The sequence below is a fragment of the Scyliorhinus canicula genome, chromosome 4, assembly GCF_902713615.1.
Source record: "Scyliorhinus canicula chromosome 4, sScyCan1.1, whole genome shotgun sequence".
Lineage (NCBI taxonomy): Eukaryota > Metazoa > Chordata > Chondrichthyes > Carcharhiniformes > Scyliorhinidae > Scyliorhinus > Scyliorhinus canicula.
Window position 1 is genome coordinate 155,693,255 of NC_052149.1, and position 16,157 is coordinate 155,709,411.

The 16,157-nt window shown below is 49.9% G+C and overlaps 1 protein-coding gene across 5 annotated transcripts in view; it reads right to left on the bottom strand.

The window, feature by feature from the left end:
* The window catches only part of LOC119965106 (drebrin-like), a 284,430-nt gene that overhangs the window by 16,230 nt on the left and 252,043 nt on the right, over positions 1-16,157 (bottom strand). For 4 of the 5 annotated variants that reach the window (XM_038795409.1, XM_038795406.1, XM_038795408.1 and 1 more), the window contains 2 exons: positions 14,729-14,851; positions 831-974 (listed from right to left, as the gene is read on the bottom strand). In XM_038795409.1, coding sequence (XP_038651337.1) covers positions 831-974; positions 14,729-14,851 — 267 coding nt within the window. The remainder of the gene's footprint in view (positions 1-830; positions 975-14,728; positions 14,852-16,157) is intronic. The other variant, XM_038795410.1, reaches the window with a different exon arrangement.

The window sequence follows — 16,157 nt, forward strand, 5'->3', positions numbered from 1 at the left end:
GTATTATGTGTTCCCTAACTACAGGCTGCAGATGCCCTGCTGACCAACAGCATTCCCTCTGCAACTCAGCACAGAGCTTGCCAAGTCCAGGGACCTTAACTGTGGGACAGCCCTGCACACCAGGCTGTGCATTTTTTCCTTTGAAGCACACCCTCCCTTGCCTCTCCCTGTAGCTGGGGTAAACCATGCTTCCAATGAGTGCTCCTGATGCATGCCCGCCACTCTTCCGCACTGTCTCCTTTCTCTGACTTCAGACTGAGGTCCATATTGCCCCTAGGCTGCCCATCACCTTTGACTCCTTTCCATTTTACAGCAGAAAGGTCTGCACTCTGTGACTCCTGTCTGTCAGCCCAAGAACTTGAGTGGGAACCCTGAGATAGTTTCCGTTTCCAAAGAGGACTGACAGTGACATCAGTGACCTTCATAAAACATTGCCGGCCGGAGCTGTATAGTGTTCATGCGAACCATCCCTAATGTGCAATACTAACATGCAGCCACCACCAAATCCGCTGCAGACAGGTTTGGAGAATTCTATCCAGTAGCTTATTAGTTGTGCTAAGCTGGCACAAGATTAATTTGTATATAGTTTCTATCCTACCTATATCTTGACTACTCTTCAGTTGTAAGTGAAGGCAAATAGATTACAGAATGACGTGGGATGTATATATATCAAGCGAAACACTGCCAATATTTGGAGTAGACAACACCATCATTTTGTGGTCCTGGTTTAATGGATTCACATTAGCGGTAGGCCAAAATTCATAATGATGTCCTCATTGCAGAGCTCAAACCACCCAATTTCATTTAATGCATCCATTGTCCAACTATACCTGTATCCCGGATTAAATTTGGAAGCTCTTTTACTTCAGCCTCTTCATTCTCCTCGTATATTGGTGCTGCAATGGCGCTCGACTCAGGAGCATTGAAGGACGTTACATCTTCCAGTCTGGTAGATTCAAATTGTGTCTGGTGAGCTGTTGAGTGCAAAAATCAATAACAATTTAAGAAAAGAAAAAAAAGACAATTAAATATAATTTAATGTTTTTAAGATCCACAAATTGTTTTGTCAATTACATCAGTAAAGTATGATTTTAGCCTTTGTACAGCATAATTAGAAATATTCAGAATCACTTGATCTTAAAAATCAGACAATGATCAATGCTACATACAATAGAGGTGGGGAGGGAGCAATCAAAATGATTTTGAGAGAGAAAGTCGCCATGTTATGATGAAACTTTCAGAATTGAAAATAACTTTTAAAATAAGCCGTGATAAAGGGCTCTTTGTAACAAATCTAGCAGCAAATTCAACAGCCACTATTTAACATGTAACTACAGTCATTTGCTGTTTATGTACCATTCAGACATTCTCAAGTTAGAAATGGCAGAATTTAACACATAAGCTGGAGCCATCAGATCTTTCCTCTGGGGAATGCCAAGGATGTTCTTTTGTACAATTTCCTGCTCAGGCACTAACTAATTAAGGACTGAAAGGTTTTGACTACTTTTTTTGATGGCCTAACTGGCTCAATCATAGCTTTCCCTAGCAGGCCTGCTCCAGAAACAGGAAAGTGTTCTGGTCTCAGTGAACTGGGATCCAAATTCGCCTCAAAAGATAGAAGTTGTTTAGGCACAAACAACACACAAAAATGACAGTCAGGGGAACCTTGTGTTTCAGGGTACTGGCCAGTAGATGGAATTGCTCTTGTGGAGCCTAAAATAAGTCAATAAGCTGGAGCTTACCTTTGGAGCCACACAAGGGAGATAAAAACATGGAACTACTTTTCAGGAAGTTAAGAAGGTGGAACATAGCTTCAAACGTACAAATGGAAGACAGAAAGATGGCACTGCTTTTCAGCACATGAAGAAGGTGTAATTTACTTTCTGAGGCACACAGCAAAGAAGAAGGCGGAACTTACCTTCTGTGGCACTCAGGGAACAGAAGAATGTGGAATTACTTTTCAGGTGCACAGAGAATAGGAATGTGAAACTGCCTTTCAGACACAGGAAAGACAGAAATGTAAAACTACTTTTGTGGCACACATGGATGGCAGGTCAGTTGAAATGACCCATCTGCAGATTTTAAAAATCAGAATCTTTGGAACAGTTTAAGATTTCAAGTGACCCATGTGTTAGCATGTGGAATACAAGGCTATTGAATTTGCAGAGTACTTTATGGAGGAATAAGATTGGCGATGAAGGGTTGATTGAATATGCTCAGTTGCACACTTTTGTCAGAAATTCCTAATTTACCAGTCATCAAATTCTACAAATGAGTACTTTCCATTTTATGGGAATAATGAAACTGGTGTACATACATCTTTTACTACAATTTGTACCGAGTTACAGATTGTGAACAATTTCAATCATGCTCATTATCAAAAGTATGTATATTCTGGGCGGCACGGTGGTGCAGTGGTTAGCGCTGTTGCCTCACGCCGCCAAGGACCCGGGTTTGATCCCGGCCCTGGGTCACTGTCCATGTGGAGTTTGCATATATCCCCATGTCTGCGTGTGTCTCACCCCCACAAACTAAAAAGATATGCAGGGTAGGTGAATTGGCCACGCTAAATTGCCCCTTAATTGGAAAAAAATGAATTGGAAACTGTAAATTTAATAAAAGTTTAAAAAGTACATATATTCTACCCTTGGAAGGTTCCATGTTTATATTGGAGCAATCTTTTGGATATATGTTCCCATCTTTAATAAATAGGACAGTTTTTGCAGTTACGAGCCCAGATCAACACTGAGTAATCATAGCTGCTTTAAATAGGATTTTGGACAGGTTCATGAGCCAGAATTCCTCACTCTGCCGCTGCATCTTTGGCATGCTCTGAAGTAGTATTTAAACTAAAGTTAGTAGCCACAGAATGAACATTGCTGTGTTTGATTTTACTTGCAGCTGGCTGTAACAACAGCAATATCCTCATGGCCAAATCATACAATACCTAGAGTTGTCAGATGAAGGAAATCCTTCCTTGAATGGATCAGTGGGTGACTGCACTGATGTATGTGCGAATACTGACCGTGAAGTCCTGAAAAATTGAAAGTTTTGATTTGCAGACGTTCCTGAGTTAAATGATTTCAGCTGGTAGAGTGCTCGGAGTACATGGCTAGCATTATTGTCACTGGACTTAGCGTAAGGGAGGAAACCAGGCTAGTTTTTGACCATTACCCTGTCACACTTGTCAATTAAAGACAGAGGCTGCCCAGGCTGTGATAACTGCAACAAATGAATAACTAATTAAGACTTATTGTCCAGACGCTCATATTAAGAATGGTTACTTGGGTAAGGTCCAGGGTAAGGTGCTGCCCATCGATCTATCCAAGCAATTCCTGATTGTAAAGATGAAACTGTGAAAATCAATAGTACGGGTGGCACGTTGGCGCAGTGGTTAGCACTGCTTCCTCATGGCGCCGAGGACCCGGGTTTGACCACGGTCCTGGGTTACTGTTCGTGAGACGTTTGGACATTCTCCCCATGTCTGCGTGGGTCTCAGCCCCACAACCCAAAGATGTGCAGGGTAGGTGGATGGACCACACTAAATTGCCCCTTAATTAGAAAAAAAATAATTGGGTACTCTAAATTTAAAAAAAAGAACATCAATCGTATTTGGGTATTGTTTGCTCTTTAACTTTAATATAACATAATTATATTACTGAGGTACCCCATACGATGCATTTGATCTAATCGCCTTTTGGTGACTAAGGCATGATTTTCTCACCCCATTGCGCCCAACGTCAATTTTGTTGTGTTGGGAGCATCGCGGGAAAGGCCCAAAATGAAGTTTGTGGCGGGCACCGAGCAACATGTGAGTCACCTGATCCATGGCGGTGGTGTGATCTGAATCATGCCCTAGCTGGGCGAGATCCAGATCATCAAATGTAATGGACCCATTAGGCTCATCTAAATATCCGTGCCCAGTTTGATACTGCATTTTCCTGGCTCCTGGGAGCAACCGGCCACACCAATTGAGGCCTCACCCAGGTGCCGAGTTGTACTGGTTTCCACAAGCGGAGACCAGGGGCGCGATTCTCCCAACGGGAGACTGAGTGTCGATGCCGGAGTGAAACCCGGATTGTTTCACTCCGGCGACGGAGGCCGCTCCTCGCACCCTATTCTCCGACACCCCCCAGGAGCGGTGGTCCGTGAATCCCGAACGCCCGGCCTTGACGCTTGCGGCGCCGAAGTGAAGTCAGCCGCGCATGCACAGGTTGGCCGGCTCCACCCTGCGCATACGTGGTTGCCGTCTTCCCCACCGCTTCTCCCGCAAGACATGGCAGCTTGATCTTGCGGGACGGTGGAGGGAAAAGAGTGTGTCATTTACAGACGCCGGACCGACGATCGGTGGGCACCGATCGCGGGTCAGACATCTGCTGAGCACGCCCGTGGTGCTCGATCCTCCCTCCGCCCCCCACAGGCCCCACACTCACCTGTCGCGCTCTGTTCACACCGGCAGCGACCAGATGTGGTTGGCGCCGGCGTGAACCGGTCGGGTTCGGCAGGCCGCTCGGCCCATCCGGGCCGGAGAATCGCCGGTCGCCGTGAGAAACGGCGAGCGGCGATTCTCCGAGCGGCGTGTCGAAAAACGCGACATGCCATTTTTGGGGGGGTGGGAGAATCGTGGGGGGTGCCAGGGCGGCGTGGCGTGATTCGTGGAGAATCGCGGAGAATTGCGCCCCAGGTGTGATGGCCACTTCGCAGGGGCTCGGAGGCCACTGGAGCCCCCTGGGTGGTTGGAGACAGGTGGAACCCGGGCATCCTGGCAGTGACAACCTGGCAACCTGGCAGTGCCAGGTTGTACCATGTTGGCACAGCCAGGGTGGCAGGGCAGTGCCCAGGTTCCATGTTTATACTGCCATGGCACCACGTAGGCAGAGTCCAGGGACAAGGGGGGGTTCATGTCCATCTAAAGGGGGATGAGGGAGGGTATGAAAGGGCATCATGAATGTTGGGAAGGGTGAAGAGAGGGGTCCTGAAATACGCTGAAAGTGGGGGGACTGAAGGTGGGGGGGCTAAATGTGGGGGGGGGGGGGGGGGCTAAAGCTGGGACGTGGTGCCTCAGTAAGCCCAGAGTGGGATAAGCTCACTTGGGATGGTGGTGCCCCGATGCCCAAAAGGATAGATGGGTGTGGGCCAGGGTCACCCTCATGCTGGCTGGTGGTGCAGGCGGGTGGGTGGCTCACGAGAAGGTTGTCATTCGAGGGCATTGCTCATGCCTGCAGAGAGTCGCATTGTCCATTGGTGTAGGGTGTGAGGGACCCCAAGCTCACTTTCAGATCGGGGCATCCTTTCAAATTGGTGCTCTGATCTCTGAGGAGCAGGTCTGGCTGATGAATTTAGTTCCCCACTGCAGAAAACAATTCTAAGGGCGCGATTCTTCCAAAACATTTCTAAGTGTGAAAGCGAGCGGGACCTGCCGCGAGCTTCCCGGCGCTCGGCCCAGCGAGGCCGGCAACGCTATTCAACATTAACTGGCCCACTTAACGAGGCCTCACGGGCTTCTCGCCACAAATGAAGGCTCACTACCAATACGCCGGGATCACGTTTGCCAGCCCCGGCTAACAAAGTCGAGCAGCACTTAAACTTCACTTGCTCAACCAACCCCAGTAAGCTCACAACAATGGCACTGAGGAAACCAGCCCCAAGATTAGTCGAGGCTCATAGACGCAGTGGAGGCCAGGAGAGCTGTCCTGTTCCTCCGAGGGTCCTGGAGGGTCAGCCACAGAGCAGCCAGTGCTGCCTGGGACAAGGTGGCGGCGGCTGTAAGCATCGGGAGCTTGATCAGGAGGGCTGGTCTACAGTGCCGGATAAAGTTCAACGAGCTACACTGAGCAGCATGAGTGAGTGAAAAACCAATACCCCACCCCCCGGCCGAGAACTTTCAGCCTTCACACGACCATACCACCGCCCCAACTCCCCATGTGGACCCCACCCCTCCCTTCACTCCCCCTCTATCCCTTCAGGCCCACCCCTCACACCACTGTGAACCATGCATGCAGCTAATGATGCCCTCTCTGTGTCTCCTCAGGAAAAGCTCTCCCACAATCGTCGGGAGAGGGCCCAGACTGGCAGTGGTGTGCTGGTCATAGGAATCCCCACCTCCTTCGAAGAGCGGGCCCAGGAGGTGACAGGGATGGCCGAGGACAGGGTGGTCACAAACATGGAGGTTGACGGAGGCCGCAGAGGTGAGAAACCACCGGGTTCCACCAAGAGGACCTGTGACACATTACTTGTTATTGCCTTACTGACTGACCCATCCATCCCACTGACCACGTGTCCATTCTCCCACAGGTCCTCCAGCCGAAGGTGCCAACAGGCGGTGGGGGGAGGGGGTGGGCACCATCAGCAGAATGGGGAATTGTAAAACACATTAAACACCCTTGAGTACAGCCAGTATGACGCCTCTGTCATTTATTTCTGCAATGTGGGCTGACCTCTGAACTCCTAACCCATCTCTCCAGGCATCTTCCCCTTCCCCCGGGGCACACCGTTTACAGGCAATGGGTTTGAGCCAGCACTCAGCAAGGGTCAGACTTGTAATGGAGGCGTATCAGCTCTCAACTCTCTGCAGGTTATCATTACCCCCCCCCCCCCCCCTGTTCTCGACAGTGAGCCGCTGACAGTGCCGACACAGTCCCAGCACCCTGGAGAGATGTGACACAGACCCGAGGTGTTTGGGTGTTGGCTGCTGGAATGTGGTGCTACATTCTTTAGTGTACAGACACAGTGTACAGGCATCACGATCTGATTAGGATGCTAGGCAATGACTCCCACATGCTACATGGCCCACCCAGCCATGGGAACCCACTTGGGTTGTGTGAATTGCTCACTTATCAATAGCCTTCAGCCGCATGGTTAGAGGTCTCGGCAGTCGGTGGGGGTTATGGGTGGTCGGTGGGGCAGGGACAAGGGTTGCCCCTGGAATGGACACACATGATCCAGGAGTTGGCATGGAGGCGCAACGCTGTTCTCCACGATTGCTCCCCACCTCTGCAGGGGGTACCTCCCCCAGCTGGGGGTTCCCTCCTCCCCCCGGACGAAGATCCCCCATCCCCTGCCGAGCACAGGGGTGGCAAGCCCAGTGCTCCCGGGCACATTGCCTGTGAGCAAAGATGGCTACTCACTTGCTTGGCTCCCTGCCAAAGCCCTTTGCCACGTTTTTCAAAAGGTGTACCAATCGGCCAGCGTGACCGCTTTGCGGGGGAGGCCGCTGAATCATGGGAGCCATGGGGTGGCTCCCGTTAATCGTAGGGAAATACGGCTTCAGTGGTGTTAATTGATTTCTAGCCATGCTACGGCGAGATCCTGATTTCACTTACGGGAGTGGTCTGATTGCATCGCAAATTGTTTGGCACCTAGTGTGGTTCTGTTTTCGACCTCTCCCGCTATATCGGCCTCATTTTTCTCGAACAACGAAGCCGGAGAAACGCGTCCTAAGTGTGGGATTGGCTGGTGAGAAACTCTCCAAGCCCCCAAAAATTACTACGTGCGGGTGAATAGAGGTCTGGCAGTGCCCAGGTGGCACCAACAGGATATGCACCTGGGGCCTCCAACCCCCACAAGGGGGGTTCCATCTGGTCCCTTTTTGTGGAGACCAGTCCTGTATGGCGCTCACCCAAAGTCTCCGAGGTGAAGAGGATAGATGCCAATGCCTCGGTTACCTCAGAAACTGCATATTACAGTGAGACTAGCTGTCTCGCTCTAATATGCAGATTTGCTGAAAAGTTAGATCTCGCAAGGCATGGCGAGCTGGATAGATCCAGGGAGCGGGATCCCCCGGCTTTTATCGGCCATGCTGCGCCGCAACAAGTTGATTTTCGGGCACAGTGTGGCCGTTGGATTGCAACGAAGTCATCGTTTAGGTGAATTTCACCCTCTGTTTCCTTTAATTTAATTTTCTGTACACAGCAACCTATGATTCTCCTCTTAATCTGATAAACCTTGATAAATGCTTATTCCTGCTACATATGTGACAACCTAAACCACTTCATCATCAAGTATGGTATGAACTAAATCCAATGCAGGCATCGTTTACACGCTCCTGTGATGCGACCATCAATTCACTCTGAGACATGAGTTGGAGTAAACTGTGGCTTTAATCGGCTTACAACTGAGCCTGCCTGCGACTGTGCTGAACTGAGGGCGGACTCGCAGGACCGCAGCACTTATACTTCCTGAAGGGGGCGGAGCCAAGGGCGGAGCCCTGTACATGCTCCTCATCTCCCCCTGTGGGCAGAGCCGTGCAACGGCTCACAGATGGAGCACAGTAATGTACAGTCTGAATTATAGTGGTTACACATTCAGCACATTCACCCCCTGTTAAAATACCAAGTCCGGCGGGGGTGACGGGTCTACAACTTCAGTCGGTCCGGCGCCCGAATCGTGCGTTGCGACCGACGAAGCACTGGTGTTGCAGCCATTTGGGATGGCTGTGGAAGGATGTTCGGTGTAGGTCCGGGGGTGGACTCCGGGGATGGTTCTTCCTGAGCTTCGTTCCTGCGGACCGGTGTGTCGAGTGGAAGGGAGCGCGGGGAGCAAATAGGTGCAGGGGCGCAGGGCATGGGAAGTCCGGTGGGGAGTAGTGTGGGAGGTACATCGGCGGTAGTGGTAGTAGAGTCTGCGGGTGCCAGGTCCCGGAGGGAAACGGTGTCCTGTCGGCCATCAGGGTCTTCACCAAACGCGTAGTGGGGGTTCGAGTGCAGGAGCTGGACCCTCTCTACGAGGGTGTCAGTCTTATGTGTCCAAACGTGTTTTCGAAGGAGGACAGGGCCCGGTGTCCTCAACCAGGGCGGAAGCGAGACCCCCGTAGTAGTTCCCCTAGGGAAGGCAAATAGGCGATCATGAGGAGTCTGATTCGTGGCCGTACAAAGGAGGGACCTAATAGCATGGAGCGCATCGGGGAGGACCTCCTGCCAGTGGGAGGTCGGAAGGTTCCTGGACCGTAGGGTCAGTAGGACGGTCTTCCAGACCGTTGCGTTCTCCCTCTCCACCTGCCCGATCCCCCTGGGGTTATAGCTGGTAGTCCTGCTCGAGGCGATGCCCTTACTGAACAGGTACTGATGCAGTTCGTCGCTCATGAATGACGAGCCCCTGTCACTGTGGACATAGTTGGGGAAACCGAACAGGGTGAAGACACTGTGCAGGTCTCTAATAACTGTAGGGGTGGTCATACCGGGGTATGGGATGGCAAAGGGAAAACGGGAGAATTCGTCTATAACGTTAAGGAAATAAATGTTGTGATTAGTTGAAGGGAGGGGCCCTTTGAAATCGATGCTCAGGCGTTCAAAGAGCCGGGATGCCTTTACCAGGTGGGCCTTGTCTGGTCTATAGAAGTGCAGTTTACACTCCGCGCAGATCGAGCAATTCCTGGTGACGGCTTTAACCTCCTCAGTGGAGAAGGGCAGGTTGCGGGCCTTGATGTAATGGGCGAACCGGGTGACCCCCGGATGGCAGAGGTCATTGTGGATCGCCTGAAGACGGTCGTCTTGCGCGCTGGCGCATGTGCCGCGGGACAGGGCATCTGGGGCTCATTGAGCTTCCCAAGACGATATACAATATCATAATTGTAGGTGGAGAGTTCGATCCTCCACCTCAAGATCTTGTCATTTTTGATCTTGCCCCGCTGCGAATGATCAAACATGAAGGCAACCGATCTTTGGTCGGTGATGAGGGTAAACCTCCTACCAGTGAGGTAGTGCCTCCAGTGCCGTACGGCTTCCACAATGGCTTGAGCTTCTTTTTCGACTGAGGAGTGTCGAAGTTCGGAAGAGGAGAGGGTTCGGGAAAAGAACGCTACTGGCCTGCCTGCCTGGTTCAGAGTGGCAGCGAGAGCGACCTCTGAGACGTCGCTCTCCACCTGGAACGGGGCAGACTGGTCTATTGCACTCATGGCGGCCTTAGCGATGTCCGCCTTAATACAGCCGAAGGCCTGGCGAGCCTCGGCTGACAGTGGGAAGAGGGTGGCCTTAAATAGTGGGTGGGCTTTGTCCGCATCCTGGGGGACCCACTGGGCATAGTACGAAAAAATTCTGAGGCACCTCTTGAGGGCCTTGGGACAGTGAGGGAGGGGGAGTTGTAAGAGGAGAGTGAGGGAGTTGCATGCGGTCAGGGTCGGGTCCTAGGACCCCGTTTTCCACGACGTAGCCAAGGATGGCTAGCCTGGTGGTGTGGAAAACGCATTTCTCCTTATTATAGGTGAGGTGGAGCTTTTGGGCAGTCTGGAGAAATCGGTGGCGATTGGCGTCGTGATCCTTCTGATCATGGCTGCAGATGGTGACATTATCCAAGTATGGGAAAGTGGCCCGCAGCCCGTACTGGTCCGCCATTTGGTCCATTGCTCTTTGGAACACCGAAACCCCGTTTGTGACGCCAAAGGGGACCCGGAGGAAATGGAGGAGGCGGCTGTCTGCCTCCAACGCCGTGTAGTAGCGGTCCTCCGGGCAGATTGGGAGCTGGTGGTATGTGGACTTCAGATCCACCTTGGAGAACACGCGGTACTGTGCGATCCGGTTTACTATGTCCGCAATCCGGGGGAGGGGGTACGCATCAAGGTGCGTGAACTGGTTAATGGTCTGGCTGTAATCAACCACCATCCGGAGCTTTTCCCCGGTTTTGACGACCACCACCTGAGCTCTCCAGGGGCTGTTACTGTCCTCCATGACTCCTTCACGCAACAGGCGCCGGACTTCAGATCTGATGAACACCCTGTCCTGCAGGCTATACCTCCTGCTACGAGTGGCCACTGGCTTGCAGTTGGCGGTGAGATTAGCGAAGAGTGAGGGGGGGTCGATTTTCAGGGTTGCTAGGCTGCATATAGTGAGTGGGGGCAGGGGCCTGCCGAAGCTGAGTGTGAGGCTCCTGAGGTTGCACTGGAAATCCAGTCCTAGAAGGAGCGGGGCGCAGAGGTCTGGGAGTACGTACAATTTGAAATTCATATAATTGCCGCCCTGTATCGTTAGAGTCGCTAAGGTGCGCCCTTGTATTTGGATTGAGTGTGCCCCGAAGCAAGAGAGATTGTTTTCCGCATTGGGAATACCAGGAGCGAACAGCGCCGTACCAGGTCCGGGTGAACTAAGCTCTCGGTGCTCCCGGAGTTGAAGAGGCACAGTGTCTCGTGGCCGTTGATTCGGACGGCCATCATGGAGCTTTTGAGATGCTTGGGCCGCGACTGGTGACGGCGCTGAGTTGAGGGTAGATGGTGGCGTGGTTGGAGGTGCTGGAACGGCCCCGCGATGACTGTTCGAGTTGGGTAGCGGGTGATGGCCAAGGTGGTGGCTCCCGTTGATCGCACGTGGCGGGCGGTGAGGAAGATGGCGTCCAAGATGGCTGCCCCCATGGGGGAGCATGGCCAGGATGGCGGCCCCGTGAGTTGCACATGTTGTGCGGAAGCTGAGTCGGCAGACACGCTGCCACGTTACGGGGTCTGCGAGCCTGAGAGTTGGAGGAGCGAGTGTTCGAGTTAGGGTTAGAATTTTTTGATTTGGCCAGGCAGACCTTAGCAAAGTGCCCTTTTCGCCCGCAGCTGCTGCAGCTCGCGTTGCGGGCCGGGCATTGCTGCCGGGGGTGTTGGGGCTGATTGCAAAAATGGCACGATAGTCCTCCGTGGTGGGTGGGTGGCCGCGCGGTGCAGGCCTGGGGCAGCCTTTGGTCGGGGGTCCATGATGGCGTCGCGTGATCGGCTGGGAACGCAGTTAGGCTTTGGAAAGTGACCTCTAACAAGGTTGCCAGTTTTACCGTGTCCTCCAGGTCCTGGGCCCCTTTCTCAAGAAGATGCTGCCTCACATAATTTGATCGGACCCCCGCAACGTACACCTCTTGGACGGCGAGTTCCATGTGCTGAGTGGCTGTCACGGCCTGGTAGTGACATTCGCATGCTAGGGCTTTGAGGTCGCGCAGATAGTCATCTAGCGACTCCCCAGGGTGCTGCCGATGAGTTGTGAAGATGTGTCGTGTGTAGACTTCGTTCACGGGCTGCACGTACAGGTGTTCGCATACCGCGAGGGCCTCAGTGTAAGAGTCAGCTTCATTAAGTTGAGTAGAAATACGATGGCTCACCAGTGCGTGGAGAAGTCTTAGTTTCTGTTCATCTGTAACAGAGGAGGCCTTCGACGTAGCCAGGTAGGCTTTGAAGCACGAAGCCAATGCAACAAAAATTTCCTTTGCCTCTGCGGCCTGTGGATCGAGTTCCAGTCGGTCAGGTTTGAGGGCTGATTCCATAGTAGTTCTTTAAGTCGATTAAATGGATGCTCCTGTGATGCGACCATCAATTCACTCTGAGACACGAGTTGGGGTAAACTGTGGCTTTAATCGGCTTACAACTGAGCCTGCCTGTGACTGTGCTGAACTGAGGGTGGACTCGCAGGACCACAGCACTTATTCTTCCTGAAGGGGGCGGAGCCAAGAGCGGAGCCCTGTACATGCTCCTCATCTCCCCCTGTGAGCAGAGCCGCGCAACGGCTCACAGACAGAGCCCACAGGGACACAGTAATGTACAGTGTAAATTATAGTGGTTACACATTCACCACATCCTGAAAATCTATTTTCCCCAAAATAACAATTCCCTCAATTTTACCAGATGAAATTTCCATTCTGACACAATGGCGTATATAGTTTGGAGCAATGGACTTGATCTACACAACACAATTAGCGATTGGGTCACATACGATTAAGTTGATTTCCAGGCAGAGAAAATTATTAAAGAACTTCACTGGTTAGTTGCCTTCCAAAGGCAATTAGGAATGGACAATAACTCCTGTTGCCATTGGCACACAACTCCACAAATGAATAAAAATAAAGAGCCAGATTTACCGCCTGTTCACACCGGCAGCATATTCTGGGTCACACTAATACACGGGCTTCCTGGCGTCCAGGGAGGAGTCAAGGGAACATCCCGTTGACAACGGCGGGATCGGTAAAAGTGCCAGAAAAACAGTCGGTGGGTTGGTTGGTAACTCCCGCCCGAAATGTGTGGGGTTATTCTGAGGGCCATTTGTGTTAATCAGTTGCTGCCAAAATCATCAGGGCAGCTCTTTTAAATTGACAAAAAATATTTAGCAATTGTAGATGTGATGGCCATTTAAGTTGCTGTTTACTTCGGCAGGACCATAATATCCCAATAGGTGGGAGGAACCATAAAGCCCTGGTCAATGTATTTCATCTATGAGTCTTAAAATTTAAAGTTTTAACTAATTTAACCATAATTCATATACATTTACATGTTTTAAGAACTTGCAAATGGGGAAGTTTTTACATTTTTATTGTGACTTGTGTGCTAGCATTAAAATACAGGAGGGTATGTTTACTTTAAAAAGGCATAGAAATTTGAAATGGAAAAGACCAGACTATTGGCTTTGCCAGCTACAGAGCCTGAAAATTTGGATTCAATGTTGAGACAACTCCCAACAAGTTCAATTGAAGGAGACTCACAGGAGTTGGGTTCCACATGTATCCAAACTCTGAACATCTAAGTTGTTTGCACTCAGATTGAGTGTATCTGGGCACAAGTGTGCAAAACTACAGGCCAATCTGTGTTGGGGCTACTGGTTAAGGAATAAATGTTGGTTAGGACTAAAATAAACTAATTTACTCTTCTTTGAATGACATAATAGAACCTTTTGCATCCATCCAATTGCATCCACATTTCAAAGCAAAAGCTTTGGGTTCAACGAGTTTTCAAAGTCTCGAGTTTTCATAACATCCTCACTGAACTGACATGTCCCTACTGCTTCCAGAAGTGCTGTTCCCTTTCTCCAATCAGGATTTGCAGTATTATGGATCCTGAGGTAGGTTTCACCTTGAAGCTGGAACCTGCAATGCTGGGGGAAGTGGTAGATGGCAACTATGTCTACTCCTGTTTAACGAGATGTGAGATTGACTATTATCAACCGCTCACTGAAAGAATAGCAGTGAGAATCTCCACTCGTGGGATTCTCCGTTGCGTCAGCAGCACACCCACGCCTGCGTGTTTCCCAGCGGTGTGGGTGGCTCCAATGGGAAATCCCATCGGCACGTGGCGGGAACAGAGAATCCCACTGCCAGCGAGGGCTTGCCGCCCAGGACAAAGTGGCCGGCGGACCAGGAAATCCCATCTCCAGCTCTTTCAGAATGGAGTACTTTTCAGGAATAGTGCTCAATTTACCTTCCTGAGCCTCTAGCCCAGAAGCAGCAAGAATAGGTTCAGAGTTGTAGCATAATTTTGTAAACGTGGAGCTGCTTATTGGGCTGGATGAAATTGTGAAACAGATTTGGCAAACTGGACACTTTTGTTCTGTCCTATTCCATTACCCAGATCTCAAGAAAGCAGAAAACATTCATTCCCTCTGTCATGGGACAACTGAAAGAAGTCTCAGAAGTGAAACACTAGCCAAGAGAATACATTCATTACGCTTAGAGACTCAAGATTCATTGGGCGGGATTCTCCGTCCCACCGCACCGGTTTTCTAGAGGGGCGCCCCACTGCCGGCAGTGGGATCTTCCGACCTGGTAGCTGGCCAATGGGGTCTCCCATTGTGGCCACCCCCGTGCTGTCGGGAAATCCGCACGCGAGTGCTCTGCCAATGAGGCGGAGGAACCCGCCAACGGAGAATCCAGCCCATTAGCTTTATACAATATGTTAGATGGATTCTAGCAGTGTCTGGAATCTTTCAAGAGTCTACATACTTTATAAAGTGCATGCTTCTATTCCAAGAAACATGATATTCTATATTTTATTAGAAAATATACATACATGAGGGGAAAGGCTGGAAGGGGACATAGTTAGCAGCGATTCGAGGGCAAGGGGATCTCGGAGGGGACCATGATCGCTCGGGCAGACAGTGCTGATTCTTAAGGAAAGGACTGTTCACTCGACCTGTGGGGAGAATGTGTCACATGAGTCAGTAACACACAATGCCAAATAGCTAAGAGGTTTAAGGGGGTAGCAAAAGGGATTGATGAGGTGGGTAATGCAACTAATACAGTGTAACCTGCTTATTGTCATACCATCCTAAATAGCTAATGAAATATGTATTTTTAGATGTCAGCTCAAACACTTTGTCTAATGTCATAGATGGGTCAATGCAACTTAATTAGCCATAATCACAGCAACTTCCGATAAACATTACACTGTTAAACTGTTCCCACCTAATTGAAAAGATTACTTGCATCAAAATGCATCCAAACCATTGAATGCATTAAAATTCTCTCTTTTTTAAAAATAACCCTTTCCCCTTCACATGCCTTTCCTATCATTTCCCCCAATGCTATTTCCTCTTTTTCACATCTTAACCCTCAATATCTTTTTTGCTCATGTCCATTCTACGCTGTCTACCTTTTAACCATCATTCCTTTCTATTCCCTATATATCCCATTTCCCAAGGCCAATTACTTCTCGTTTCATGATCCGTTACTTACGTCAGCCTCCGCCCAACTACATTCCCGTCTTTTGTGCCCGTGCTACATTTCTTTCTGGTGTCTTTAACTTTATTGTGTTTCCATTATTTGTCTTGTTTTAACCTTTGATCTGTTTTCTAAGTTGACTGAATTGCTGAACTGCCATACATTGTAAGTTGGGTATGATAATAACATGGCTCCACTGTACTAGAAATCATCAAATCCCTTCAGACGTGAGCATCTGTTCACTGGGCAGGACAATGAGCTGTTGTCCTTTCAAGATCGCACTTGAACAACTTTGGGAGAGGTGTGCTGGGGATGTACTTGTTGAAAGGGGATTTCCAAAAAAATGTTAGTCAAAAAATGTTGATAAAAGAAAAAGCATTCTCATTAAGATTCAGGGAAGACTCTGGGTTTCATCTCCATCCTTTTGATCCTTCCTGCAAAGTTTAATTACAGCAGCAGATGGCTCAGAGATCCATAGCAGAGGAAGTTCTTAACAAAACATTACCGAAGGAGAAGCCAAAACACACCAATGTTCCAATGAAGTAAAAAACAAGATCTTCTGTCAGTCACAATTTTAGCCTATTGGATAGATATCACTTACGGTGTTCAGCTACGGACTTAAGTGTGACATGCTGTTATCTAGAGCAATGAATGCAGATTGAAGTAAACAAACAGCTTAGTGAATGCAGTTTGTCACCATCTCAATATATGAAGAGCTGATTGCTACAGATTGATAGACAACCTGTTTTTGGCTGCAGCAGACTATTAACTGACAAATG